Source organism: Aphelocoma coerulescens, chromosome 10 (assembly GCF_041296385.1).
Source record: "Aphelocoma coerulescens isolate FSJ_1873_10779 chromosome 10, UR_Acoe_1.0, whole genome shotgun sequence".
Classification (NCBI taxonomy): domain Eukaryota; kingdom Metazoa; phylum Chordata; class Aves; order Passeriformes; family Corvidae; genus Aphelocoma; species Aphelocoma coerulescens.
In genome coordinates, this window is record NC_091024.1 from 13,157,016 (window position 1) to 13,184,856 (window position 27,841).

At 43.5% G+C, this 27,841-nt stretch overlaps 1 protein-coding gene across 6 annotated transcripts; it reads left to right on the forward strand.

Annotated features, from left to right (window-relative positions):
- Positions 1-410: 410 nt before the first annotated feature.
- TP53BP1 (tumor protein p53 binding protein 1) lies at positions 411-27,095 on the forward strand. 6 transcript variants are annotated; one of them, XM_069025315.1, is made up of 27 exons: positions 411-415; positions 810-879; positions 949-1,036; positions 1,303-1,373; positions 2,001-2,159; positions 2,483-2,564; positions 3,441-3,586; positions 4,389-4,518; positions 4,848-4,939; positions 5,952-6,154; positions 7,140-8,334; positions 12,160-12,279; positions 12,904-13,140; positions 14,185-14,242; positions 15,454-15,546; positions 16,688-17,189; positions 18,163-18,315; positions 20,043-20,332; positions 20,650-20,826; positions 21,076-21,497; positions 21,628-21,819; positions 22,280-22,483; positions 23,025-23,237; positions 23,828-23,922; positions 24,894-25,093; positions 25,871-26,016; positions 26,756-27,095. In XM_069025315.1, exons 3-27 carry the CDS (start codon positions 954-956, stop codon positions 26,941-26,943), a joined length of 5,451 nt encoding a protein of 1,816 aa, XP_068881416.1. In that variant the 5' UTR covers positions 411-415; positions 810-879; positions 949-953; the 3' UTR covers positions 26,944-27,095. The 6 variants fall into 6 exon arrangements, with proteins under 6 accessions (XP_068881416.1, XP_068881417.1, XP_068881414.1 ...); XM_069025313.1 differs by lacking the exon at positions 411-415 and adding an exon at positions 522-730 and having other exon boundaries at positions 810-1,036; positions 16,688-16,923; positions 17,032-17,189; XM_069025312.1 differs by lacking the exon at positions 411-415 and adding an exon at positions 522-730.
- Positions 27,096-27,841: the final 746 nt, after the last annotated feature.

Here is a 27,841-nt window from a genome sequence, read left to right on the forward strand (position 1 = left end):
AGAAAGGACGGACCCGACAGTGGCTGTCCGGGGTGCGCGGTGCTCGGTCCGTGCCGGAGCCCGAGCACGGGGCTGTTTTGTACCTCTGATGAAAGGGGGATCGGGAGGGCACCGCGCGGACACCTCGCGGCCCGAACCCGGCGCCCGGCCCGAACCTCCGTGGCCCTGGCCCGCCATGTGCGCCAGGTGGGAGGTCGCTGCATTCGCCCTCGAGCGAGCTCCGCCGGCTCGGGCGGGACGGAAGACACGAGGCTCTTTGTCTCTCCTGGGCTCTCGCGGAGACGCCGAGCGGGCGGCGCAGCTCCGAGCCCGGCGCCGTTCCCGCTCCGGGGGCGGTCTCGGTCCCCATCGTGCTTGGTGCCGGTGCCGGTGCCGGTGCCCACGCTCACCCCGCACCCCCCGCCGCGTGCCCCCGGTAACAGCGCGGGGCGGAAGGGCCGCGAGCGCCAATGGGCGCGCGGCAAGATGGCGGCGGCGGGAAGCGCGGCGGGGTTGGGCGGCGGGCGGGCGGCGTAGGGCCGGGCCGGGCTCTCGGGCTGCGCAGCCTGTGGCGTCCTGCATGGAGCGCGGCGGGAGCAGCCCGCTGGACCCCGGTTTCTCGCAGCAGGACACGCCCCTCCTCATCGTGGAGGACTCGCAGCCCCAGGGCGCGGAGGCGGACGCGGAGCGGGCTTGGCTCGGCGTGCTGGCCCGCCGGCTGCCGGCCCGGCAGAGCCCGAGCCCCGTGCTGGTGAGCGCCCGGCGTGGTGGCAGCACCGCCCGGCCTTGCCCGGCCCGGCTCTGACGCGGCCCCTGCCTCTGTCTTGCAGGACATCGTCTGCGGTCCTGCCGGCAGCCGGGCGGCCGCGGGTGGCGGGGCGCCGCGGGAGCCACTCGCAGGTAAGGGCGGGGCGCGGGGTCGCGGCAGGTCGGGGTTCCGCGGTCGCGCTGACGGCGCTGTGCTTGCAGGGCCCATGGAGAGCCCGGCCCGCCCGAGCGCCTCTGGACCGCGGGGCTGCGTCGCGGAGGAGGCTCCACCGCCCGACGGGGAGAGCAGGTACGTGGGGTGGACCGGGCCGCGGGAGCCGCCATCCGGAGGCTCTCGGCCGCCGCCTCTCCGGCCTGCTGATCTCTCTCTCATGCTGAGGACAGGCCGAGAAGGCGGGCTCGGTGCTGTAGCGGCCGCGCTCGGCCCTGGCCGGGACGTGCGGTGCGGTGGGCTCGGAGCGCCCGGTCGGTGCCAAGTGACCCCTCGGAGCATGAGCCGCGGGAAGGCGGCCTGCAGGAGCCCCTGCGCCACGTTAGCGAGTCTCTCTGTTGCAGTGCCCTTGGAAAGGCCGGGGAGCGAAGTGAAGGTGATGTTGAGGACTGTGCTTCTTCGCCGTGTGTAGAAGGTAACTTCTCCATTTCAAGTCGGTTTTTTGGGTTTTGAATCAGACGCACCCTCTGTGCAGTTTTTCAGTTGAGCTGGCTCACTTGTCTCACCGGGGGTAATTGTGCTGGTAGTAATAAGTCAGAAATTGGCATCCTTTTCTGGAAGTTGATTTATATGCTTTGGTGTTTGAAAAAAAAAAAAAAGGTTGATTTATTATTATTGTTAGAATGGATCTTCAAGACTGAAGGTGGTTTAGAAGAGGCAGGGATGAATTGTGATCTTTAGGAAATGGAGCCTTATTATGAACTGGCATAATGGTTGTTGTCATCAGAGGATTTTCAGACACAGACTGTATTATCAAGATTATTTTCTCATCATGGAATGAAAGTCTGCTGCAGTTCCTAATGGCATTACATAGGCCCTTGCTGATTAATACTGATTTCTGAGTTAATGGCCACTGTCCCTTTTCTGGTACTGTATTTTAATTAGTACAGCTGAGATCAGAGTCTGTTAGTTTATTCAGAGTTTCAGCAATAGCCTCAATACTTTGCATGTTAGAGGGTATATCTTTTGCCCTTGTAAAAGTGATAGATGGCTCTTGAATTTTTTTTTTATATATATATTTGTAATGGATGTCTGGTGTTAGATACAGGCATGTCACAGCTGCAGTTTGGAGTTCTAGAGCTCTCACAGAGCCAGGACTTTGAGACCGACTTTGTGCCCAATGAGGGAGATGCTAGGCATCAGCTTCACTCTGGACCTGCTGTCCTTTCTTCCAGGCTTGTGAAGAATGAGTCTAAAGATGGTAAGTGTAGATGATCATAGGTGTCCTTTTCCTACCCTGTAGATTCTATCTGGTTTCTTTAAATTATAAATTTTATGTTTGTTTGACAGGAAATACAGTGTTAGTAGTTTTCAAAACTGAGTTCACAGCTCAGTGGTAGTTGCAAAGAATTTTGGCCCCTCTTTCCTTTGGGCTAGTTCATTTGTTTCCCTGTACTGTCCAAGTGCTGTCGTTGATTCTTTCACTTCTCTTTCCTAATTTGTTTCCAGAATATTTAGACAATTTGATACTAAATTCACTCCCTGGTAAATACTTCATTGTTTCTTTTATCTGTCTCTTCCTAGAACTGCATGGGGACAACACAGAAACTGACTCCAGCACAGAAGCACATACTGCTTTGGAGAGCCAGGCAGAGAAGTCTGGAAGGTAAAACAGTCTGTCTTCTTTATAGGTCTCTTGTGGACATTCTGTAAGCTGATTTGTGTCTTTTTTTACTGGATTTTTAGAGATGGGAGAGGATTTAAAGCAAAAGAGAAAGGTAAAGGGAAAGATGAAGTGCTGCTGAGGCCTTTTTGCAGCAGTGCTGACTAAGGAGTGCTCTCAGCATTCCTTGGTGAGAAAAGATGTGATGTCAAACTCCTAAACACAAAGATATCAATAGGTTTGTTTTTAAGGGTGAGTTCACTGCGTAATAAAATATGCCAATAATTTTCTTAAAGCGATATGACTGGAATATACTAAAAGTGATAATTCATTTTAAGTCACAGAAATTATCTTGAAGTAACTTAATCACTGTAGCATGGGCTTTGGCTGCACAGGAGGAATCTGGAGGCTAAGTGTTGGGTATTCCAGGATGCTTTTGAGTATTTTCTATTGTAAGCTTTATGGTTTCAGTTGTTTTAATTTAACTTCAGTTTGTTCAATAGTATTTATTCTATCTGGCATAAAATTTATATAATATTTACCTCATCTTGTATTATCATATCCTGCCACAAAATAACGTTAAAGGGGTGAAATGAAATTCCTAGAATCTGCATTGAGTAGAAGTCAGTAGAACAATCTACATTCCATTTAAGCATCACTTAGATTGGAAGAAAACGTAAAAAACAATTCTGAAAGTGTAACTTACCAAGAGTGAGTGTGTTACTTTGCCAAGAGAAGTGGTCTTCCTTCTCTCCTTTTTTTTTCCTGGTTTATACACGAGTGAATACCTTCCATCTGTTACCGATAGATTTTACAATATTGTAGTCTTACTTCATGTTTTGAATTTCTCAGGCCAGTGACTGTGTTTTGCATTTCCAGAACTTTGCAGGAAGCAGAAGAGCATACCAGAAAGAAAACGCCTGTCAGTGACCCCAGTGAAATTGAGGAATCCCTTGGTTCTGGTCATGAGGAGTCAGATATCTTGTCAACTCAGGAAGAGATGTTTCCTGAGAATCATGCAACAGGTAACAATAAGTAGAGCCAGAATGTCCATCTCAGAGATAAACATCATACCTACTTGATCTTTATAGATATGTAGTGGTTTTGGGTGTAGAGTGCCGTGAGTATTTTTCATGTAATTTCTGCTAAAATTGAGAACACTATGGAAATAAAAGGCCACAGCCTCATTCCCATAGTATGGAACAATGTCTAAATGTCACTTCCTGTTAGAAGAGTTACTGGCTTGTTAAATACATTTAATTTCCTTTCTTTCTGTGCCGCTTGAAGAGCAAATCCAAACCCCAGCTTTAACCCTCTTCTGAAACTAATAATGCTCACCCTTTGTAGTGACACACCATGTAAAGTGTGGATGAGTAGTGTAGGCAAGCTTGTGCTGAGTGGTGTCTATACTGGTCTGATCTTGTGCATGAACCTTCTGTATCCAGAAGATTCAGTACCAACCTTCTCACACCGAGTCAGTGGCCAGTGCAAGGTGTCTTTTCTTACAAGAACCTTGCCTATATTTGCATTCTAGTGCTGGATCAGATGTGCTGATATTGGAGCCTTTGGGGATTTTTAAAAAATTCCCAGGTAGGAAGACTTATACAGTCTAAAATCTGTTCAAATTTTTCTTTTTCACCTGAACTATTTTGTGCTCACATTTCACATACTGAACTTTCATGTGCAGTCCTTCACCAGCTCTCAAAATCAGCTTGTTGTTGCCTGTCTGAGAAGGAGCTGTGCAATAGCATGAGTTTAACTGCTCAGAATTTTCTGATCAGCGTGGTTATTGACCGTATTTCTATCTTTATTTCCTTCTGTTCAAAGCCACTGCAGGGAGTGACTGTCCAATAACCAGGGTGGAAGAGGGAAGTTCTCTGGCGTGCACCCCTGCCCACAGTCTGCAAGTCCTGCAGCTCTCTGGACAGGCATTCGTTGTACAGGAGGATCATTCCACGTAAGCAAAAAATCCCCAAACTATTTCAAGCACTTCATTGCAGTAGTGCATTCCCCTTATTCTCTTCTTTATTCAAGGACTTGTGCTTGATTTTAAACAATGTTTTAATTTTGCACTATGAGAGGAGCATGGCCTTATTTTGCAATAAACTGAACTAATGGTGGCCATGTGATCCGTGACTGTGGCTAGTCTCTTACTGGTGAACACCTGACACTCGCCTTTCATGAGAAGAGTTGTACTGTGATAAGCTGGAGCTTAATAGGGGGAGAACTTAATGCATTTTTTAATGAGGTATGGTTTTCATTTCCATGTTTCCTTTTGGTCTGCAGTGTCTCTTCAGGCCTAGTTATTCCTCCTCCTGTTTCCTTTGGACCCAATGCCCTTGTCCCCAGCAGTCCTACTGAGCAGGAGCAAGCAAAAGGTAAGATTTTTCTGCATACTGTCTGTGGTCATGTTTCTCTGTGCTAATTTAGTCAGAGCTTGCAGCCTTTTCAAAGCCTGTTAAAATTATATTTAAAGAGTAAAGCAGGACTGAGAACAGTGGAGGGGTAGATGAAAGGAGATCTCTGTTTGTGACTCTGTTGTTTATAATTCTCTATATTTTCTATCTGCTATTGGTATTTCTTGCATAGCTGTCATAATAAAATTAGTATTGTTGACTAGTCCCCCTTCACTTGCAAGATGGGAAATGCTTTGTAGGGCATACAGATTGCTGCTAGCAATTATCTTCCTTCTTTAGGGACAAGCCATTCTTGCTACAGGCAGATACCTATATTCAGTCTATACTGTTAGGGCAATAGGGAGGAGAGATAAGAATTACATCATATAAGTTATTTTACCTTAATATAGACAACTTGCACAATATTTGTAGAACCTTTCATATGCTATCAGTGTGTATCCTAGAATGCCATGCTTAAAGAGAAGTGATTTGATATGATACCTTTGTTGTTAAATATTTTCTCTAAGCACCCATTTACCATCAGGGATAAGATATCCATCAGTGCAGACTTTTAGTATGATACAAAATAAACTATTCCTTTCTGTGAGATTCCTGTCACAGAATGTGAAATACTGTTAGAACAGATATTTTGTTAGCTGGGGTCTGAATTTAGTTGCATTTTAATGAAGATAGCCAAAGAAATACCTCAGAAAAATGCTTTTTTATAGATTTCAGACACTTTTTTCTAATTGTAGAAGTTCTAGACCTGTAGCAAAATAGTCATATGAATTTGTAACAAAACACTTGCTTCCCCCTTTGAAAATAAGAATATGGATGTTTTTGTTGATTTTTTCCCTACAAAAAGAATGCCCCTAGAGACAAGATTTTACAAAGTTGAGTACACCACTGAAGACGAATCTTTTAATAGAATGTTGGAAATTTAGGTATAATACAAGAATTTAGTACTAATATCTTTTATGCTCTTTCAAACCAGATGAACAGATGGATATATCTATCCCTGCAGAAGGAAGAGAACTGGTGCAAAAGCAGAGAGGAGATGTGCTGGTGGAGATGGCCCTCCCTTGTATCCCTCCAAGACCTCTTATCCAGCCACAGGCTTCCACTCCAGTGTCCCAGAGTGCACCAGCCTTCTTTCCTGGATCTTTACCTATACCATCACAACCAGAGTTCTCTCATGTAAGGGTTCATGTATATATCTTTTTTGAGGTTTTTATATAGCTGCTGCAGAAGATGTATTTGAGTCAACCTCTGTTCTTTTGTGTTGAGCTTCCCTACTAAGCTGGTTCTCATGAACCTCCCTGTTCCCACCAGTCGCAGTTCCATATTAGTCATACTGTGTGGCAGCTCTTCCTGCAGAGAAAATGCAGAACAGCTTAAGAGGGCATAGTGAGTTACAGAACATAGAAGCTGTTGTCTTAGCCTGTGCTGCCTTCTTATGCTGAACTGGGCACCCTGCATCTCAAACTGCATCATAAATTAGTCTTTTATCAGGCAAGACCTTAGCATCATTTGTCATGGAGAAAGGGAAGCTGTTCCATAATAAAGCATTTATATTCTCCTACAAGGCTAAAATTTATTTACTTCACTTTTCAAGTTACTTATTCTTGCTATCTGTTGTTTCCTTTGTGCATTTTGATTCTGGAAGTTATAACTGTTCAAAAGGACTTAACCGACAGTTTGTGGGTTTATACCTTAATATTATTAATTTCATAAACTTACTAGAAACTTCAGTAGTTGAAGCAGAGCTTCTCCTTAGCTGAAAGCAGCGCTTGTGTTAGTATAATAGATATCACAGAGAATCTTTCCAGAACCCTTGGTTGTTCAAGTAAAAATAGCTACTAATTTGCCATATTTGCCCTGTATTTTGTGATTTGGTAGTGAAAGGTACCAAGGATTGTGTCTGACTTTGCCACAGACGTACTAAATAGTAACGCGTGGTGATAATTTTTCTCGGCAAAAACAGGTCAATCATGGCTCATATAAATGCGTGGCAAAAGAGTTTTGGATGTTTGGTTTTGTTTTCATTGGTTGTTTTTTTTAATCTGTAGTTTTGTCCTAAACTTACTCTGCTCCATAATCCAGTGTAATGTTTTAGGAATAATAAACAAACAGTCCTACTTGGGATGCCCTAATACTTCACGTCCCGCTTTTTTAATTTTAGGATATCTTTGTTCCAACTCAGAGTCCAGAGAAGAAGCATGAAGGAGAAGAAAAAACTGCTGCTTTAACCCCTTTATGCTTACCGGGAGATGTCTCTGGATCCACAGATGCTTTGTCAAAGATGTCTGCAGATGACTCTGTGTCACAGCCTCCTGACTCCTGTAAACTGATACTTTCTGCAAGTGCATGTAGCCAGCCCACAAATACGGATCTGAGTTCAGAGTCTCTGAACACAGGCCAAGACAGTGAGACCACACAAGTAGAGAGGATTTCTGAATGCAAGGCCTCAGACTCAAGACTGTGTTCTGTGAAGAATGACAAAATAAAACTGAAAGTGAATGCAGGTGATCAAGCCCCCTCTGAAAACTGTGAAAAAGCAAAAAAGGAGGATGCAGAGACTACAGAAATGCCTGTAGGACAGTTTGTTAGTGCAGGTGTTGCAGGAGATGGGCCATTAGCCCTTACAGTTCATCGGGAGATCGAGTGTGTTTCTGGAAGTCAGGCTGCTGCAGATCAGTCTGGTCTGCCTGAGATTTTGTCCTATGCTGAAGAGACTTCTAAACCTGAGGCAGTTCCTGAGACTCAGTGTGAAGAACAAGAAGAACTGCAAGTAAAAGAGAAGCAAATAAAGGAAGATAGGTCTCTTGTCAATATAACACTTTCTCATAGGTTTATTCTTGAAAGGGAAGGACAGTGTCATGAAGATACGGAAGTGAAATCTGCTGATTCTTGTAAAAATAGCAACAATGTAGCCCAGGAATTAGAAAAGATTGGACCAGAATGTCAGGGAAAAGAAGCTTTGAAAGGTTGTACTTTTGCCACTGGGGAGGCAAAGACCATGGATAAACTGTCTGTTAAGGCTGTTGCAGAAAACGTGGCAAAGCTCAATGAAGTTTTAGCTAAACCTTCTGTAGGGGAGTTACTGGAGCAGCACTGCAATTTGTTTCCAAAGTTGAAGAGTGATGTTCAATCAGAAGGGGCACTGTGTGCCAAAAACCAGCCAGAATTGGGACAGGTAATGGTAATAAGCAATCAGCCATCACTTGAAGAGAGAGGGGTTGAAACACAAGTGATTCAGCACGAGAATCAGGTGCCAAAGAATATGGAGGATACTGTTATGACAAGGAATCTGGAGCAAGAAGAGCAGATGCAGCCACAGGAGAAGGCAACTCCTAAATCCCCCAGTCCTTCCAGTGGTAAGTGAATTTAGGTTAGTAGTTCACAGGTGTATATTTTGAATAATGTCACAGAGAGCTGTATACAAACAATCCTTAGTGTTTTCAGGGAGCACTGATATTAGATGCAAGTTGAGCAGTCTCTCTTAAGAGCAGCACTACACCTTACTGTGTAATAATGCAGAACTTGGCTTTGCTATTTTCCCCTGTGGTGTAATTCTTGCTCCTGGCTCTCACTACTTTATGGTAGAAACGCAGGGCAGCTTGAAGAACTTAAAATATTGTGACCTTGGCAACATTCAGGGATTTCTGTGACTTCTCCCCCACTCAAGAAACAACAACAGCAGGGTCCTTGAAAGGAATAGGGTGTGTGGGAGTCAATACTTTCCCTCTTATAGGTCTCCTTATTTTCTTTCTCCTTTTTTTCATTCTCGGAGGAGAATTTTCTTTGTGGGGGTGTACAGAGCAACTTTGAGCAAATTTTTTCTTGAGATTATTTTAAAGTAGAATGGCTTTTCACTTGCATGCAAGCTGTGGCTCAGCAGATACTGTTATGACTCACTGAAATCATTTAACATGCTGTATGTCATTATACAAGATGTGGGGTACTACACCTGTGTTTTGTGGAGCTTTTGCCTCTTAGCTGACTTCATTTCAAAACACAGTTCTCTCATCCTTAAATGAGAATGAATAAAGGAACTTGATTTTAGTGCCAGAAAATGTATTTCCCCTCTATGAAGTCCGTTAGGAAAAGGGAAGGACTGTAGGACCCCAAATGTTATTTAATGTTTTGTTGTATTATGAAGTTTTTGCTACAATATTCTTAATTTCCTTTAAGTGAAAGAAGAAAAAGTAGCTCCGCTATGTAGAAAATAATGCTTTGAGAAGATCTAGTCAAAATATCAGTTAAGAAGTTCAAGGTATTCTGACTCCATTGCATTTTGTGATCTAAGATGAACTTTCCTGTGAACAAGCCCACGGCCTTTGGGACTGCGTGTTTTTTAAGACAATTCGGCATAGTCAGGAGAACAGTACTGGGCTTCAAATTTAAGAACAGTATGGGTTTTATTAAATACAACAATAAGTTTGGGAGTACACTGCTGAAACAATGATAAAGATAAATAGCTGCAGTTACATAACAAGGTTAAATGTCAGGTTCCAGTTCACTATGGTCTTTCACAATATTCACAATCCAAAACTTCCTTTTTAAGAGAGTGTGAACAAAATTGTGTTTGACTTCAGATAATATTACCCCTCTCATACTGTACATGAAATGTTTGGGGTTTTTTTTAGACAAATATAAATGCAATTTAAACACATCACTGTTGGCTGGGTTTACTTTTGAAAGAGAACTATAAGCCATTGTTTAAAGAAAATGAATTCAAAAATTAATGCTTGGTTGTGTTTTATGCATTTTTATTACACTGAAGGGCTGATAGGTGTTAGGAGGAAGTTCAGGCTTTTGAGATATTCTACCTAATTGCCTTCAGAGTCGTGAAGCATGGTGGAAAAGTATGTAGAGTGATATTTGCTCTCCCACCCTCACTCAGTCCTTAAGGTATGAAGAGCTGTAGAGCATCCCTCTACTCTTAAAGCAGCTTTGTTATCATAATAATTATTTTCCTAATAAATATTTTAGGAGTCTAATCCCTTATCAACAAATTATGAAGCATAAATCAGTGAGCACAAACTTTGGGGAGGGCTTGCCAGGGGTACACTCTTTCCCTTCATCCAGGCCACTGACAAATGAGTTGAGGCTGGACCGTGCAGTGACCCCTGGGGACCACTAGCTACAGGCCTCCAACTAAATTCTGCACAACTGATCACAGCCCTCTGAGCTCTGCCATTCAGCCAGTGCTCAATCCACCTTGCTGTCCATTCATCCAAACCACACTTTCTGGGCTTACCTATGGGGATGTTTCAGAAGACAATGTCAAAAATCTTGCTGAAGTCGGTGTAGACGTCAGTGCACTGCTCTCTTCTCATCTGCCCATCACCGAAGGCCATCTGATCGGTCAGGCGTGATTGCCGTTGGTCAGTCCGTGCTGACTGCTCCCGATAACCTTCTCCATGTGCTTAATGATGACACTCAGGATGAGTTGTTCCACCATCTTTCCATGGATGGAGGTGAAATGGTGGCTTGTAGTTCACTGGGTCCTCCTTCTTGCCCTTTTTGAAGAGTGGAGTGACACTGGCTTTCAGTCCTCAGGCACCTCTCCTGTTCTCCATGACCTTTCAAAGTTGAGGGGGTGTGGCTTAGCAGTAACATCTGCCAGCTCCCCTAGCACTCATGGGTGCATCCTATCAGGGCCCATATATTTGTGGGTGTCAGATTTGTTTCAATGATCTCTACCTTGATCCTCCTTGACCGAGGGAAAGCCTTCCTTTCTCTATATTTTCTTTCTTGCCTCCACGATCTGGGTTTCCAGGGCACTGGCCTTAGTAGTAAAGACCGAAGCAAAGCAGATATTCAGGAACTCCACCTCCTATTTATTCTTCATCACCAAGGCACCCACCACATTCAGCAGCAGACCCACATTTTCCTTAGGTTTCCTTTTGCTACTGATGTTCTTGAAGAAACTCTTCTTGGCTTTGACATCCCTTGCCAGATTAAATTCCAAATGGACCTAAATCTGTTACAGGTTGATGGTCATAAGAAAAGTTTATTACTTTTAATTAACTGTTTTCATTGATAGAACAGTTGAAGCAGTAATGTGAAAGCATTTAAACTTTGAGGCATTCACATTTTTTCAGATCTTGTGAAAGTTTGTTTGTATTCTCTCCCATGATATCCCTTGGTATAGTAATTAGATTATGCAGTTGATCATCACCTGTGCTGGTGATCATTTAATAAATTCTTTTGATCATTTGTTACTAGCCTGCCAAATGTGAATTTATAGGTTAGAAGGGATTGTGGTAGCTAAATCAATCAATATTCAGTGGAGTTGCTTCAGTTTTTGAATAAAACACTTTTTAAATGGAGACATACTCTAGGCCATGATACAACAGGCATTCATTGATAAGCTGTTCATGGGGAGGGGTGGTTGGGCCTTCCAGTGTGAGTACCATTGTGCTAGCAGTTACCTACCCACTGCAAAAATACGCTGAAGTTCTTGGGGTGGTCTTCAGGATGTTGCAGTTGCTCAACCATGTCTTTAAAGCTTCTGATAGCTGGAGAGGTGATGGTTTTCAGAGTTTCCAAACATGATACATAACTGTTTGCTGCTTGGGTATTTTTCTATGAAAGGATTATGCAAATTACTTCCCTGTGACATTGAAACTTTGCAAATAAATGCATGGGATGAGGCAAAATGAAAGAGCATTTTATTAGGTTTTTGATTTATTTTATTTGTTAAGTCCTGCAAGATCTGCACATAGTAAATCCACGAAGGCATGGTTTCCTTGATGGGATAGGCCACCTCAGCCTTCATTCTGTGTAAGTTTTAGGTTATCAATTCAGGCAACATGTAGCTCTGCCAATTCATTTCTGTCCTAACCCTAATTTCTGTTTTTGACCTCATCTCCCTTTTCTGTGGAAAATCCTGAGCATCTCTGAAGCAAAGCTGCATTCTGTAAAAGTCCTGTTCATGTCAGGATATTTAGTCTCCCTTTTATCTAGCACCTGGAAACAGCTGCATCAAGTTGACCACAGTCCAGATCTTTACTGAGAGAGATTTTCCCCATAAAATGTGAGGAATATCAGTTAGAGCAGCTGTTCAGGGTGGTTTTGTACAGTATCAGTGTTATGCTTTTCCCTATTTCCACAGCATGGTGAACCTCTGGTTTTGATTTTTGAACTTAAGTAGACCCTTGAAATTACTAATTCTTGTGCTCTGTGTCTCTTAGGAACCCCGTTCCATTTTACTTTGCCTAAGGAGGGTGATGTCATTCAGTCCTTAACTAGCATAACACCACCTCTTACTGGCCATCTCAAAATGGGACCCAGGAGACACAGCACACCAATTGGTGAGTTTGACCCGAATGGCTCTGTTCTGCAATGCAAGCCTGGAAGCTCTTGATTCTTGGTGCAGGATCTAATAGGATAACTCAAACCTACCTTGGCAAAAAACATTGCTACGTTCCCATTCTATGGGGAGGGCTGATCCCTTCCCCACAGTTTCCTTGTCATATTTTCTCAGTCTCTAGTGAAGGTGTTTGCTCCCTGAGTACAGGGTGGTATGGAGCACGTCTTCCTTGCGCTCACTGTGGTCCTGCGTACCACTCCATTAAAGAATGTAAAAGAGCCTTCTGAGTAGCAAAAGAGCTTAGACTACAAGAAGATTGCTTCCAGTATTCATCATCTTTTATCAGGACTTTCTCTGCTAGGTTCACAAAACAGCACCCTGCAAGTGCTAGATGAAAGGAAATCTGTTCTACTTGGGTAGTAGTAAATTATTCTGTCTCAAACTAAGGATAATACCTGTGCTACAGAATTTTCATGCTTCAGATCTCTAGCAAGGAACTTCCACTACTGCAGCATTACTAGTGCATGCAGTGAAGTGTCTTCAAACCAAAACTAGGACCTCAACCCTGGCAATGTGAATGACAGTAGCTACTTCTTGCTTCTTGTTTTTGTTTTTCTGTTTTCAGTGGATGATACTTGCCCAGACAGCACTATAACAACCAGTGATGTTACAACAGAGGGCACAATGGGGACCAACAATGTCACTGTGGAAAGTGCAGTGGTATCAGCAGATGTGTCAGAAGTGTGTGAGAAAGGAGAGTCTGGTGTGGTTCCTGAGTCAGATGCAAAACTTTCTCTGCGAATGAACCCTGTTACCCCTGCGAATGATGGGAGTGAGGAGTCCTTGCCATTCAGCTTGGAAAGTAAGAGGATGAAACCTGAAATGTATAGGCCCTACTTGATCTCAGCCCTAACTCAAAACCTCTGTGGCATTCCCCAAGACAGTCTCTGAGTCCTTGTAATTTTTCTCATTTTTCTTTTTGGGCAGTGTCACTTAAATTTGTTTCTCTGTTTCTGCAATGCTCTAAGCAAGGATGGAGTGAGAGGAGAGGCCTCTGTTGTGAGGAAAGGTATTTCCAGCAGACTAAAAATACAATGCGTAGTGGCAGTGGTACACAGGACACGAAGTGAAGTTTAATTGTGTTGGGAGGGAAAAGATTTATATATAAAAATATTTTTAAAATATATATATATATATAAAAGAAAGTATAATCAGTATAATCATAGAATGGTTTGGGTTGGAAGGGACCTTAGAGATCATCTAGTCCCAACTCCCCCTGCCATAGGCAGAGACACCTTCCAGTAGGCCAGGTTGCTCCAAGCCCCATCCAGCCTGGCCTTGAACACTTCCAGAGTTGGGGCAGCCACAGCTTCCCCAGGCAGCATGGTGAAAGTGTATCACCACCCTTACAGGGAAGAATGTCTTCCTAATACCTAATCTAAATCTCTTGTCTTCTAATTTAAAACTGTTTCCCCTTGTTGTGTCACTATTTGCCCACAGAAAAACTCTCCCTTTTTTTTTAATAAACCCCCTTTTAAGTACTGAAAGGCCGCAATGAGGTGGCCCTGGAGCCTTCTCTTCTCCAGGCTAAACAAGCCCAGCTTTCTCCTGTCTCTGTAGGAGGGATGCTCCAGTCCTCTCATCATCTTTGTTGCTTCCTCTGGACCTGTCCGTAACCTGGGCAAAAAGAAGTTCGACAGGATTTTAATCAGAACAGTGACATTCAGTCTAATAGTCTAAAACTTGTAGAAACTTAGGTCTGTTCTGAGAAATGGGACAGGGAAGCCTGGGCACCCTTTGTACAGTGTTACTCAGCCTCTCTTCACTGAGTGTATGGAGCTGGGAAAGGTCAGAAGAGTCTTTTTGGATGACGGCAGAATCATCCTTCCCTTCCTTCTTGTTTCAGAGCCTGCAGCCAGTGACAGAAAAGACGGATCCTCTTCTGGTCCTGAAGCTGCTGCCAGGTAACTGGGCTTCTTGCTGGGCAGACTTAATACAAAGGTCTGGGTAGATTCTTTTTCCACACATTATCAGCCACAGGGGAAAAAAAATTAGGAGACACAGAAGCAAAGAACATTTTTAGCAGTAGACATGACATTAGCTCTTTAGCTCTTGCAGCAGGTTTTAATTACATAGGCAAAATGGGAACCCCACTTGTTTGTTCATTATGGGCTCTGTGGTTCCTACTAATGCCAGCATTTTGCTCCATCTGATTGTAGTTAAAGCCAGAAATTTGTGTCTTGTGCAGTCCGGAATGCAAGTCTGCCTTATCCATCTCTTAAATTTCAAATATACGAGTTTCTGCTTTCTTGCATGGTGCAACTTTCTGCAAAGAATCTCTGAGAAGTTCTGAAAGAGAATCATCTTTTTGGTATAAAGCTGATAGAAACATAATCAGTTCATGGTTATGAAATCACAGGTTAACATGTTGACCAAAACACTGAATTATTCCCTTGGTCTTTTGATTTGTATGTATCTATCTTACCTCACGTTTAATGTTTAGCATTGCTTGATTTTAGCTTGCAGGAAGTAATGTTTGTAAGTATTAATAGGAATCTGAGTAGGAAGACAGTGACCTGCAGTCATCCGAGTGAAGATAGTGGTTCAAAGTAGTGAGAAAATCTAGGAATAAACTCAGTATCTCTTGTTACAGGATTGCATGCTAGGTGGTAATCATGCCTCACTGCTGAGGATGAGTGATAGTAATTTCTCACTGGTTGAGGATGGGTTGCCTTTGTAGGTATGGGATGAAGATGAACTCTCAGGGTTTGCTTCATGACTGTCATTCCCAGTATTTTTGCGGTATCATGAAATTCCTGAGAAATGAGCCATAAAGGGTCTAACTGTGTCTTTGGGTGGGTACCAGAGGTAGTACATGCTGAAACTCCTGATGGTGCTGCAGTTTCTCACCAATGTTTTCCAGAATTGTTCCATTGCTCTTGGCTGTTAAGGTGTCGGCAGAAATGACAGAAATGCTTGTGCAGTTGCAGCTTCTTTCTTGATCTTTGAGACAGATCATCTCACTCATTCTGTGTCTGTGTAGGTCAATAAACTCAATACTCTTTGTTGCTTTCACAAGGGGCTAGAGAATTCTTGTTTTGCTGTATGAGGGTTTTTCTCACTTCCTGATGCATTTTTGTTTGTTTGTTTGTTTGTTTTAAATCTACACTGCTAGCTCCCAGAAAGCATCATCTGTGTTTAGTCGTGTCTGTGAAGTTCGTCGAGAGGATGAGGCCAGAGGTCATGGTCTTTCCACTTCTCCGTTTAGGTAACTCCTCACAATCTTTGCCTGCCAGTCCTGGTTGGATTTATATCCACATGTGCGTTTTCTACATCAAAGAAATTGCACTAAGCCATTTTCTTTGGGTGACTTAGAAGGTTGGGGACAATGGGGTAAGTATACTAAATCTGTATGTTTGTGTCTCACATGGTAATCAGGCTTACCTTTCGACTGAGCAGCCATGTGATTCCAGAAGACTGATATGCTTCAGTGAAGTCTTGGGTTTGAGGAAATTGAGATCATATATAAGGCTGTTTAAATACCTTTTCTGTCTCCTCTTCTAAGATCTTCTGACCAGTTTTGTTTGTTTGTTGTTGCTGCTGCTATTGTCCCCCTTCCACATCCATCAATTTTTGCTGTCTCTGGTTGCTTTGAAAAGGACTGTTCAGCTGCATATGTTATGGTGAGGAGGGTGCTGCCTGGAGAACTAGAAGTAAAAATCTGCTTCTTCAGTGTTTTCCGTTCTATGTTTTGATGAGACAGTGAGGTCTTGGTCTATGTAGAAAGAGTAACCTAAGTTTCAACATTTATATTAAAGACCATAACAAATAGGGAGTTCCAATGCTGGATGAGACGTAGCCAGAAGGGAAGACAGTCACTCCTCAAAATCCTTAAGTACCTGAGGGAAGCCAAATACATATAGTAGGGCTCAGTATAGTGTCCCATACAGTACCTGACAGAGGCAGTACTTTGGCAGAGCAGACAAATTCTAATGAGAAGATTAGACAGCATTTGTGTGTATGCTGCTGGCTCTTCTTGCTACATGGGATTATCAGTTTCAAACCAATCAAGCACTGGAGCAGCCTGAAGTAACTTCAAGATGACATGCTTCTGGAAGCAAGTTGCATAGTTGGTGCCTAATGTGTGGAGTGTAGCAAGAAATTTTGTATTTCAAAAAGCAACTAGTTCTGTACAGTGTCAGCCATATGTTTTACTACGCTGAGTATCACTTGAGAAGTGTTGGAAGGTTTTTGTGTTATTTGAACTCTGAGTTCTGTGCAGTCGTAAGAAGAAATTGAGTGGCTGCCAGGGCGGGGGTTTTTTAATACTGCTTTCACTTGAGTGGCAGCATATTGGTTGTCTTGTTTCCTTAATCCATAGCTTTGATCTGTGTGTAACTGGTTTGCAGGGGGGATCTGTTCATTTTTCCTGGCACACAAGAAGATGCTGAATTACATACAAATTCCAGTGATTGGCAGTGCCAGCAACACAAGGCAGATGGCAGTGGTAGACAGATCCTAATTCCTCAGAGGATGCAGCAGGACTGCCATCAACAATCTTCTGGTGAAGAGGATGGAGAATCTATGGAGACTGATGTTGTAAGCACTCAGGCAGAAGATGGGAGAAGAATGCAGAGAAAACAAAGTAAGGCTGTTAAAGTTGATCAAAATCAAGAGAGGTGGGAAAACACCAAGAATAAAGGGATCCAGACTACAGCAGACTGTCTTTTTACCCCAACAACTGTTACAACAGCAACACAGACATCAGAAGAGATCTGTAGACAGGTGGAAATGGGAACCAGTATGTCTGGGCAAAGACCTGGGAGACAAGATGTGAACATTCAAACCGACGAGAGTGGGGAAAAGCTTGTCAATGCCTCTGGAGATGACACAGACTCTTTGCACAGTCAGGTGGGATGAGGGCTGCCTGTATTTAACTGCTTTAGGACAGTAAAGTATCCCTTCAGCCAGTAAATTCACTAGCAGTTGGTTCTCTGTTGAAAAAAGGCAAAGAACCACTTTAAAATGTTAATGGTCACAAGCTGTCCTGAATCGACTGCTAAAGTAGCAATACGCACTGGGCAGCATAAATTTGGGAAGCAAATGTCTCCATATATGTTTTCTGGAAAAATGTGACAAGTTTTGATTGGTTGGTTGATTGTTTTTGTTTGAAGTTGGGGTTTTTTGGGTGCAGATATAGTTAACACTGTAAAATTTTTTTCACTTTTTGTTGGCTGGAGATGGGAGTTGCAAGAAATTTTGAGTGAAAGGTTTGATGCTTTCTGTTTTGTATCAACCAACTTCTGATGGTTTGTTCTCTCATTCCATCTGATGTCAATGGGTAAACACATGAAGGGGGAACTCCTCCAGAGAGACATTCTAACAAGATGAATAACTTCAAATTAGTATTTCAGAAAGTACTGGAGACTCAAAAACCTCTGCTGCTTGGCTGCTACAATTTGTATATTTTTTTTATCAACAGAAAGACTAGAAAAATGACTTTTTACTAAGCCTGTGTTAAGACTAATGTGTCCTGTGGGAAATAGGAGATTAACAGGGCCATAAAAAGTGCAAGATTGATGTGATATGTCTGAGAGTCTACTCAATCAAAGAGTATTGGAAGCCACACTAAACAAGTTTGCTGTTTCCTCCTTGGGCTGCTATGATTTCCCTTCCTCTACTTGTCAGCAAAATGTGTTCCGTTCTCCTTTGTTTAGGGTCTCTTGTGTTGTTGCATCTAATTTGTAACAAGATGCTTAAAGGTTCCCTACTCCTGTACTTTAACACGGTATGAAGAAGCTGTACTGCAGAGGTAGCCCTACTCAGAAATAGTTTGCTTTTTGTTGTGGTCTGTTTTGTTTTTACTGTATCCTCTTTATTACAGGGAGAGGAAGAATTTAACCTTCTTCACCCACCCAAAGGCCGAGTTCAGCGTCGCCACGTGCGAACCATTCGAGAAGTGCGCACGGTTGTCACGCGTGTGATAACAGATGTTTACTACATCAATGGTGCAGAGGTGGAACGAAAGGTAGTTGAGGTAAGTTCCTGTTTTCGTGGTTAAATGGAATGAGATATTAGCTGAAAAATAGAAGTAGTTAGAATGAGAATATGTTAGGCTGCAGAAAACAAGTTGAATGAACAAGTCTGTGTGTTGTGATGACAAGGATTTCTTCATGAGCAAGCTTGCAGGCCATTTAGTGAATGGCAAAAGCTGTGGTTTTGATGCTAGTATATTTCATGCCATGTGTTCTGGAGACATGCTCAAGTCCCAAAGAACTCAACAAAAGACTTAACTGTGTGCATCCAAACATTGTAAAAGTCTTGGAGCTTTGCCGGAATAGAGATATTTCAGAATGAGCAGAAATTCTGTTAGTAAGCAAAAATCACTTCTTCCTGTAAAATTGAACTATGTAAGATAGCCTGTTTCACAGTTCAACATCATTTTTAACCACAGTCTTTTGAGTCCTGTGTACCAGATTCTGTAAGAGGTCTACAAAAATCAACTTAAAACTAAGGAATAAACCAGCCTTTTATTAGTACACTTGTGTTGTAGTATGTACATTCATTAATTGGAAAGTCTTTAGGGTGTCACAGAAGATAGCTGAGAAATGCTGATTTCATGTAATCACATCAGCCTGCTAGCAGTAAAATGTCACTGCTATTCTATAAAGGTAAATAACATAAGAGTCTTCTGCTGTGTAGTCACAGTGAGTAATGACACAAAAGGATAAACCAGTTCAATACTTTTACAACTGACATTACACATAAAACTCCTTATTGTAACATAAAAATGGAGAATTAAGTGTCCTGAAATATCCTTACATAGTTTGTGTAATCACAATCATATAACCATTTATCTACCAACACTTGATATCACTATTTTGTAGATACATGTTTTTATATCCATAAAGCTTTAATAACTCCAGATGACAAGCTGTCTGAAACTGATCTTGGATTATGAGCAACCAAAGACTCCTAGTGTCTCATGTATTTGTTGCAGTCTCACACTCTAGAAGGGTGGGAATTACTCAAAGCCAGACTAATAGGATACCAAGCCAAGCTCTGCCCTGTTGTTAAGGAAACTTCCCTGTCCGACCATCCAGGAGCCACTCTGGCAGTCACAACTGCACCACCTGAGTTGGGACTGAGGCCCCTTCACAGTGGATAGCTCTGTGCCCTGCTTGACTCCATGCACACCCCACACTCACACAGATCAGATTTCCTCACTGTCTGGAGCCCATGTTTCCCATGGCAGAGTCTCAAACATCTGGATCCTTAAAATAATCTTGTTGCAATAACTAAATAACAACAGCTTGAGCTGGTGCTTCCAAGGAGAGACCTCGAACAAAGGGCAGGCACCCTGGGCTTTTACAGCCTTACAGTCTAAGGTGGAAAAGTGTGGGAAGGTCTGGGAGTCTTCTGTTCCTGCTGTGCCTCCAAGTGTCCAGGTTCCATGGCATTTTGCCTGGGGCCCTCGCCCCCCAGAGCTCAACCTGCAGCTCATGCTTGCAGCCCTGTGCTACCTGCACTGAATATATTCCTCAGCACTGCTGACTGAGTTCTTAATGTGACTTCTTGATACAGAGCAGCTGCAGGCCTGTAATGAGAGATGCACTACCATGGATTAGCCCAGTCTGAAGTCTGTGTGGCTGTCATTAGCTTCCTGAATGTGGTCTCAGCTTGTCTACACTTTGGACTGGTGATTGTAAAGCTTCCATCTAGCACTTGCATTGCCTCAGACAAACCTCTTTTTGCTTCTCTTAGGAAACTGAGGAGCCTGTAGTGGAGTGCCAGGAATGTGAGACTGACACATCCTCCTCTAGAACTGCAGGGGGCTCGTCGCTGACCTCAGGGGACCTTGGTGATGTCAGCTCCTTCTCATCTAAGGCCTCAAGTCTCCACCGTACATCCAGTGGAGGAAGCAGTGGCCACTCTGCCATGCACAGCAGCAGCAGCTCAGGGCGAGGAACTGGAGCTGTCAGAGGGAAAGTGTGTGGGACAGAAACTGGAGAATTTGCTTTACCCGTTGGCAGAGGCGTCTTAGGAAAACTGAGGTAAGTGCAGAGTCTTGGGAAAAGAAGAAGAGATGTTTTGCAGAAACGAGCTCCTGGCTTGTGAGTGTGAAGCAGTGTAGACCTAAATCAAAGGTTTTCTGGGAAAGATCTGGGTTGATGAACAGAAATAAGGAGGTAGTATTTGCTTTCCCATCTGTTCTTCCTAAAGGAGTAGCTTGTTTCCTTGTGAGGCATTGCCTTGCAGTTTAGCAGCAAAGAGGCAAACTTTTGGATGTGTTGCAAGATGATCAAGAAAATGGGAGGATCCTAGTGAGCTGGCTTCTCTTCTCAAAACAGTTAACTCATAAATTCTCTAGCCCTAGGAAAGGAGCTGGGCAGCCTGCATCTCCAGTCAGAGTTAGCCAGACAGGAGCACTGCCTTGTGAGGAAGAGGAGGACTCTATGCCTGGCACTCGTCAGGCTGGCAGAGCACCTGTGACACTTCGCGGACGAGGAAGAAGAGGACGCCCACCATCTCGGACAACAGGAACAAGGTACCCTGGAAAAAGGAGACTGGAACTTTAATTTATTGCCAAGAAAGAGAATGGGGAACTTCTGTTTTAATGTGCTAGAGGAAAAGGAGTACTGAGTATTTCAGAAGTTAGTTTTTAGTGATATCATGTAGCAGCTGCAAGCCCCTCACTCAAGTATTTTATACTTAGTAATAGTTTTTCCAGATCCTTGTGGGAATGCTTTTTGTCTTTTTTTTTTTCTCCCCTATCTGGGACTGCTTTTTTCTACAGAGATTTAGCTGGACTGCCAGGTATGGAGGATCTCTCAACTACAGCATCACCTGAGGAGAAATCATTTACTCGTTCAGTTCACCTGCCAGATGGAGGAGAGAAATCTGACGCTTCTGGCTTCTGTGCCTTACGTCGAAGTGACTCTCCAGAAATCCCATTACAAGTGGTGACTGGTCCTTTGGACTGTGCAGACTCACCCTCTGGGAGCAGCTTTGTGGGCCTCAGGGTTGTAGCAAAGTGGTCCTCAAATGGGTACTTTTATTCTGGGATGATTACCCGAGATGTTGGAGCTGGAAAGTACAAGCTGCTCTTTGACGACGGATATGAATGTGATGTGCTAGGAAAAGATATTTTGCTCTGTGATCCTATCCCACTGGAGACAGAGGTGACTGCACTCTCTGAGGACGAGTACTTCAGTGCAGGTAAGAGCAGTGCTTGAGTTTTATCCTTGGTTTTCTGAGTTGCTGAATGTAGTGGGAAATGGGTGCTTGTTCAGGAGGATGAGAAGCGTGGGTATGGTTGGCTAACAGGTGTTATTTGCTGTCTTGTCAGGTGTTGTGAAGGGACACCGGAAGGAGTCTGGAGAACTATACTACTGCATTGAAAAGGAAGGCCAGAGGAAGTGGTACAAACGAATGGCTATTATCCTGTCTCTGGAACAAGGAAATAAGCTCCGGGAGCAGTTTGGGCTAGGTCCTTATGAACCTGTCACCCCGCTGACCAAGGCAGCTGACATCAGTCTTGGTAAGGAAAGGTGCTGTTGAGCTGCTGACTGCTGTTCTGTGTCTTGTGCCTTTGAGGTAATTCTAGTACCTGAATGTTTCTGCGTATTCAGTGATGCTTTTGGTACTTTATAGTGAGATCTTTGAGATCCTTTTATTGTTTGGCATCAGAGACTTAGTGGTATTGACTGGCTTGTGAAAAGGGGTCTGCTCCTAGGACAGTGATGCTTGCCGTACTTATATACACTTGGTGGGTAGCTGCTTTGATATAAAGTCCCCGCAGTACTGGGAGGAAAAGAGGCAAGCAGGGTACAGGGCTTGAGAAGAAAGGTATATTTTTTTCTTGCTTTCCTCTGTCAGAGGGTGGTGGCATGTATCTTCTAGGTACTGTTGAGTTCAGCCACTTCTGTACAGAGAGGTAGGGTGAAAGCTTGTGGGGTTTGGTGACAGCCCATGACTAATCCCTGCATGCTATATTGCAGATAATCTGGTGGAGGGGAAGAGGAAGCGACGTAGTAACCTTGGTTCTCCCAGCACTTCCAGCAGCAGCACAACTCCCACTCGTAAAGGGCAGGAGAGTCCACGTGTCCCACCAGTCTCACTGTCTGGGAAGAGGAAACTTATTGCTCCTGAAGATGAGCGATCCCCAGCTAAACGTGGCCGGAAGTCAGCAGTGATAAAGCCTGGTTAGAACCTTATTTTCTGCTCTTATCTTGCATTCATCTAGGTTTTTCCTACCTGGTTTTCTGTAATTGATCTTTCTGCTTTCCATAACTGAAAAGTAGATGAGATTGCTTTTTTGTTTTGCAGGGTTTGAGACTGATTCTCCCTGGATGCATTCAGCAGCCAGAGATATTTTTAGCATAGTCTGAGTATTTACCTGCAATCTTTTCAGTTCTGCCTTTTAGAAATGTTCTGACTTTAATGTTGTGATTTGTCTCTCTCCTTTCTTATCTCTTTAGTCAGTCCTGAAAGCTGCTAAAGGAACCCCTCACAGCAGTCAATGTTGTTTCAGGATGTTGATATGACGTGCAAACTTGTCCCATAAATCCTTCGTGTTTTGATTTGAAGATTCTTTGCAACTAGAAGGATAAAAGATCCCTACCTACCCTAGTGCAATCCTAGCCCAATCCTGCCTCTCTGTGTCTCCTGCAGTAAACTGGGTTGAACAGATCCCCCAGGTAGGATGTATCTTCGAAGACTTATGGTGCTTCTGTCTCTCTACAGGGGCTGTGAGAGCTGGAGAGTTTGTAAGCACCTGTGAAGGTGTAGATGCTGCAGATCCTCCAGTACTGGAGGGTGACCATGGACCCTTGCCCCACAATAAAACCCTCTTTTTGGGCTATGCCTTTCTTCTCACCATGGCAACACCAAGTGACAAATTGGTCAATCACCAGAAGCCATCAGATGGTCCCACTGGGAGCAGCGAGGAGGAAGAAGGTGAGGCAAATCTTACCCATTGCATTTTCAAGTGAAATGCTGTGTCTTTAGGAAAAATGTTGGATACTGTCTGATCAGACATTTGTGTGAGTACTTGTTTACCCTTTTGCTCTTTAATCCTTTGCAGAAAGGACCCAAGACTCAGTCTCTGATTTAGCCAACTTGCATCCTAAGATGTGACAAACCTCAGTGATGATCATAGGCCTGTTCTGCAAGCTAAGAAGGGTGTGAAAATTAGTGAGATCAGCAGTGTCAGAATAGTATAATGTAAGAAAGAAGGTTTTGAGAGATAAGGGACAGTGCTGGCAAACACAGAACTTGAAAGCACATATGGATTGCTCCAGTTAGCTTTTGCTGGTGTCAAGTTTCATGTAGCCAAGGAAGTAACAAGGTGCTCACCTGGCTAGTGGTGTGCTGCCCTTCCTGCTGCCTCTTTTTTTTTTTTTTTTTTAACTTTTTCAATGGTTTTCTTTAGATATTCTTGGGAGAAGGGCTGGGTTCCCTTACTGAAGTGGATGAGGGCTCTGTGGACTGAGGTGTAGGAACGTGAGCAGATAGATTATAGTCAAAAATTGAACTTTCTGCTGTAGATTTTTTAGAGATGACTCCATATGATAAACACTACATAGAAAAACAGCTGCGAGCAGGAGCTGGCTATATCCTGGAAGACTTCAATGAAACCCAGGTAAGGGTTCACTTACTAATCTAGAACAACAGTCACAGAATAGTTGAGATTGGAAGGAATTTCTATAGCCTATCTTGTCCAACACTCTGCTGAAAGTGGGATCAAATAGAGCAGATTGCTTAGGTCCTTGTCCAGTTGTGTTTTGAGTATCCTCAAGGATGGAAACACCAGAGCCTCTCTGGGCAGCTTGATCCAATTAAAAAGAAAGAAATTCCTGTATTTCAATTTTTAACTGTTGCTTCTTGTCCTTTGAGTGGATAACACTGAGAAGAGTCTGGCTCCATCTTTTGTATCTGATACCTCGTATCAGTCATGAATATGCATTAAAAAAACCACCCAAGCCTTCCCTTTTTGATCTTTAACAAGCTCAGCTCTCCCAGCCTTTTCTGGTATGCCAGGTGCTCCAATGCCCAGGCCTCTTAGTGGTCCTCAGCTGGACCTGCTCCAGCATGTCTGGTGTTTTTGGTATACTGCAGAACCTGGGAGTGGATGAAGTACTCCAGATGTGGTCTCACCACAGGTGTGTGCCTTGGAACACTTAGAGCTAGAGCTCTTCCCTTACCAGATCTACTTGGACAACTAATGTAATTTAGTGTGGCTTTTACTTAATTTTTTTTTTAATAAAGAGGGTAAATTGTTCATGGAACATCTTGCCTGAGGAAGCAATCTTGTCTAGAGACTTTCTGAGTCTCAGACTAAAAGGCAAATCATCTCCTTTGTCTGAACTGGAAGAGGGCTATGATACAAAATCTAGGCAGAGTTTTTGCCTGTGAACGGCAGAGCCTGGAATAGGATATTATTAAACATATTCTGAAATCAGTAGTGCCTTTATCTAATTCATCTTTCACATAATACAGCTGTGAAAATCAAGGTTTCAGTTGTTTTCTTCTTTAAACTGTTTAGCAGCAGGACAATTTGGGGGTTTTTTGGCAAGCATTGCCTTCTGTTGACGTGCCTTCTCTCCCCTGAAGTGTAATGCGGCATACCAGTGTCTTTTAATTGCGGACCAGCATTGTCGAACGCGGAAATACTTGCTGTGCCTTGCCAGAGGGATCCCTTGTGTGTCTCATATCTGGGTCCATGATAGCTGCCATGCTAACCAGCTTCAAAATTACCGGAATTACCTTTTGCCAGCTGGATATAGCCTCCAGGAGCAAAAATTGCTAGAATGGTGAGTGCCAAATAACTATGAACGGAGTCCACAGACTCTTGGAGAGACCTGTTACACTTGGGAGGCTCTTGAATAGCTGCAAATACTGAAGGTGACCCTAGTACTGCTCCTTATACTTTCCCTTCCATATAGGAACAGCACCTCCATCTCCTTCTCTAATGCCAAGCTACATTTGGGTGCCATATACACAAAAAACAGAGTCTCCTTGGAAGTAAGGAAGGCATCAGTCTTCTCATGAGGAAGGCAGAATTCAGACAAGGCTTCCCACACCCTTGGCTAACTTCTGTAATTGCTTGGAAATGGATAAAGGAAATGTTAACTTCCTTTTCCCTTGGTATGTTTTGAAGCTAGCTTCTGCATTTTCTATGGAGTCTTACCCAGTAAGTCTGTGCTGAGATGACAAGGGAGATCAGACTTCTTAGGCAAGCTGAGGGGCAGACATAAGTTTGTAGATAGCTGTAGGCTTTTGGGCAGGAGACTGATGTCTTCCTGATCAGCCCTGTCAAAATGGAAGCATTTTGGATGTGCACAAAAAAGGTGGTTCAGGATTAGGGAAGAGTTCAGCCTAACTTTGGATATAGGCTGCTGTGCACACACCCCACCAACACTGTCTAGCTCTGTTTTACTCTATAAACAAAGGATAGTCACTCCAACTACTTCAGGAAGGGTGGTAAGAGAGTGGGTCATTGTATGCAAGATATTCAAAAAACACATATGGGAGCAAATCAGGTGACTAGACTACTGGATATTCTTACCAGTCTGTATTTCTCTCTACAGGCACCCACGAGAAAACCTGTTCCATAACCTGAAGGTTCTCCTGGTGTCAGACCAGCAAGAGAACTTCCTGGATCTGTGGTCTGAAATTCTCATGACGGGGGGAGCAGCATCTGTTAAACAGCATTACTCAAATGCTCACAACAAAGGTACTCATTGGCCAGTTTCTCAGGGAATCCTATGCCACTGTGGTCTCTAGTATGGTTTAAAACCATGTAGGATGGTTTACAAGGCTGTCTGTAAGCAGAAAGGAAGGCAAAGGGCAGACACTTGAATGTAATCTGTATATAGATTACATCTGGGAGACTTGTCTTGCAGAGGAGATGCTGCAGCAATTCAGAACACAAGCCATCAGCTTCCAGCCTGTGTTGAAAGGGGGAAATAGGCAAGAGTTGCTCCCAGACCTTCTGTTGGCCTCTCAAATTGTGCTTCCCTTGTTCTTGTGAACTTGGCTGTCTCCCTCTCTCCACATGGGTTGTAGGCCCTAGCACTCACAGCCTGAGGTCAGGACTCAGGGTCATGCCTATACTGTTGGCTACTGGTTTTCTCTTAATTTTTACCTGGACTAAAAGGAATATTTTCTAGCAAGGTGCAGGGTTGCTGTAGGTGTGTCTTAACTTTTACAAAGAGAATTCACTGCCTAGGAATGAGAGGACACAGAAGAGTGACTCATGGTGGTGAAACACACTGATCTGCCAGGTTGGATGGGGCTTGAAGCAGCCTGGTCCAGTGGAAGGTGTCCCTGTTCATGGCATGGGGTGGAATGAGATGAGCTTTAAGGTCCCTCTCAAACCAAATAATTTAGCATTCCATGCTTCTATGATCTTCTGCTGCAGAGCAGAATCTTCTTTCTTCACCTGACAGATGCCTGTCTTTTCTCCTGTACAGATATTGCTTTGGGTGTTTATGATGTGGTGGTGACTGATTTTTCCTGCCCAGCTGGTGTCTTGAAGTGTGCAGAAGCTTTACGGCTGCCCGTTGTCTCGCAAGAGTGGGTGATCCAGAGCCTTATTGCTGGGGAGAGAGTAGGCTACAAGCAGCACCCAAAATATAAACATGACTATGTCCCTCACTGAATAAAACGCTGCCCTGCTGTCCCAACTGTCGTGCAGACTGTGTTTTAAACAGGTTTTAAATGTTTGTGAATTGGGCAGTATGCATGGATTATTGTATATAGTTTTATCTGCTGGACTTTTATGATTAAATAAATGTTTGATCTCTTGTGGTATCTGCTGGTACTCCTCATTTATCTAAACTTATTTCAGGGCAATGCCTTCAGGAAAGGAGTGCAGAGAAAAAAGAAATACTTACATTTCTCTGAGCTGAATAGCACTAATATTCTGCTTTGAGTAAAGCCTGAGCTCAACACAAAGTCAATTACAGAAAAAGGGAAAGGGGTGTTTTCCATTGGCAGAAGTTCAGGGCAGTGGCACTTCTGTTTGTTGGAAGAATACCACGTTGTGTGTTCCTCCACTTTGCTGTTGTTATTTTCCATTAATTTCATTAAGGTGCTGCTGAAGTGAGTGCTAAGAATTTCTTGGACAAAGTATCATTTTGTTTTGGCTACCTCTTTTTTTTTTCCCTGTCAGACTGTATAGGTATTAACCTGTCATAGTGGAGACTGGCTCTACCTAAATTGAGATAGACACAAGAACCTTGGACAACTAAACTGCTGGGAGACCGAGGTACAAAGAGTATGTAAGTGCTGTGTATCTTTAAATGGTAATGGGATAAATCATGTGCTTTTGAGCTTCTGCATTCACATCTTAGTGGTCAGCTGGCATAAAGGCAAAAGCTCTTCACTCTAACAGTGCTACAGGCTGAAGGCCTCTCTCCATCCTCATACAATCTTTAGTCCCCTGCTTCAAAAGTGTAAAGTTTTTCTCAATGTGTCTTTTTTCCTCTATCATTTCATGGCTCAGACATTTGACCTTGTTGCTCTGTAAATCTCACATCCAAACTACACCACTTTCT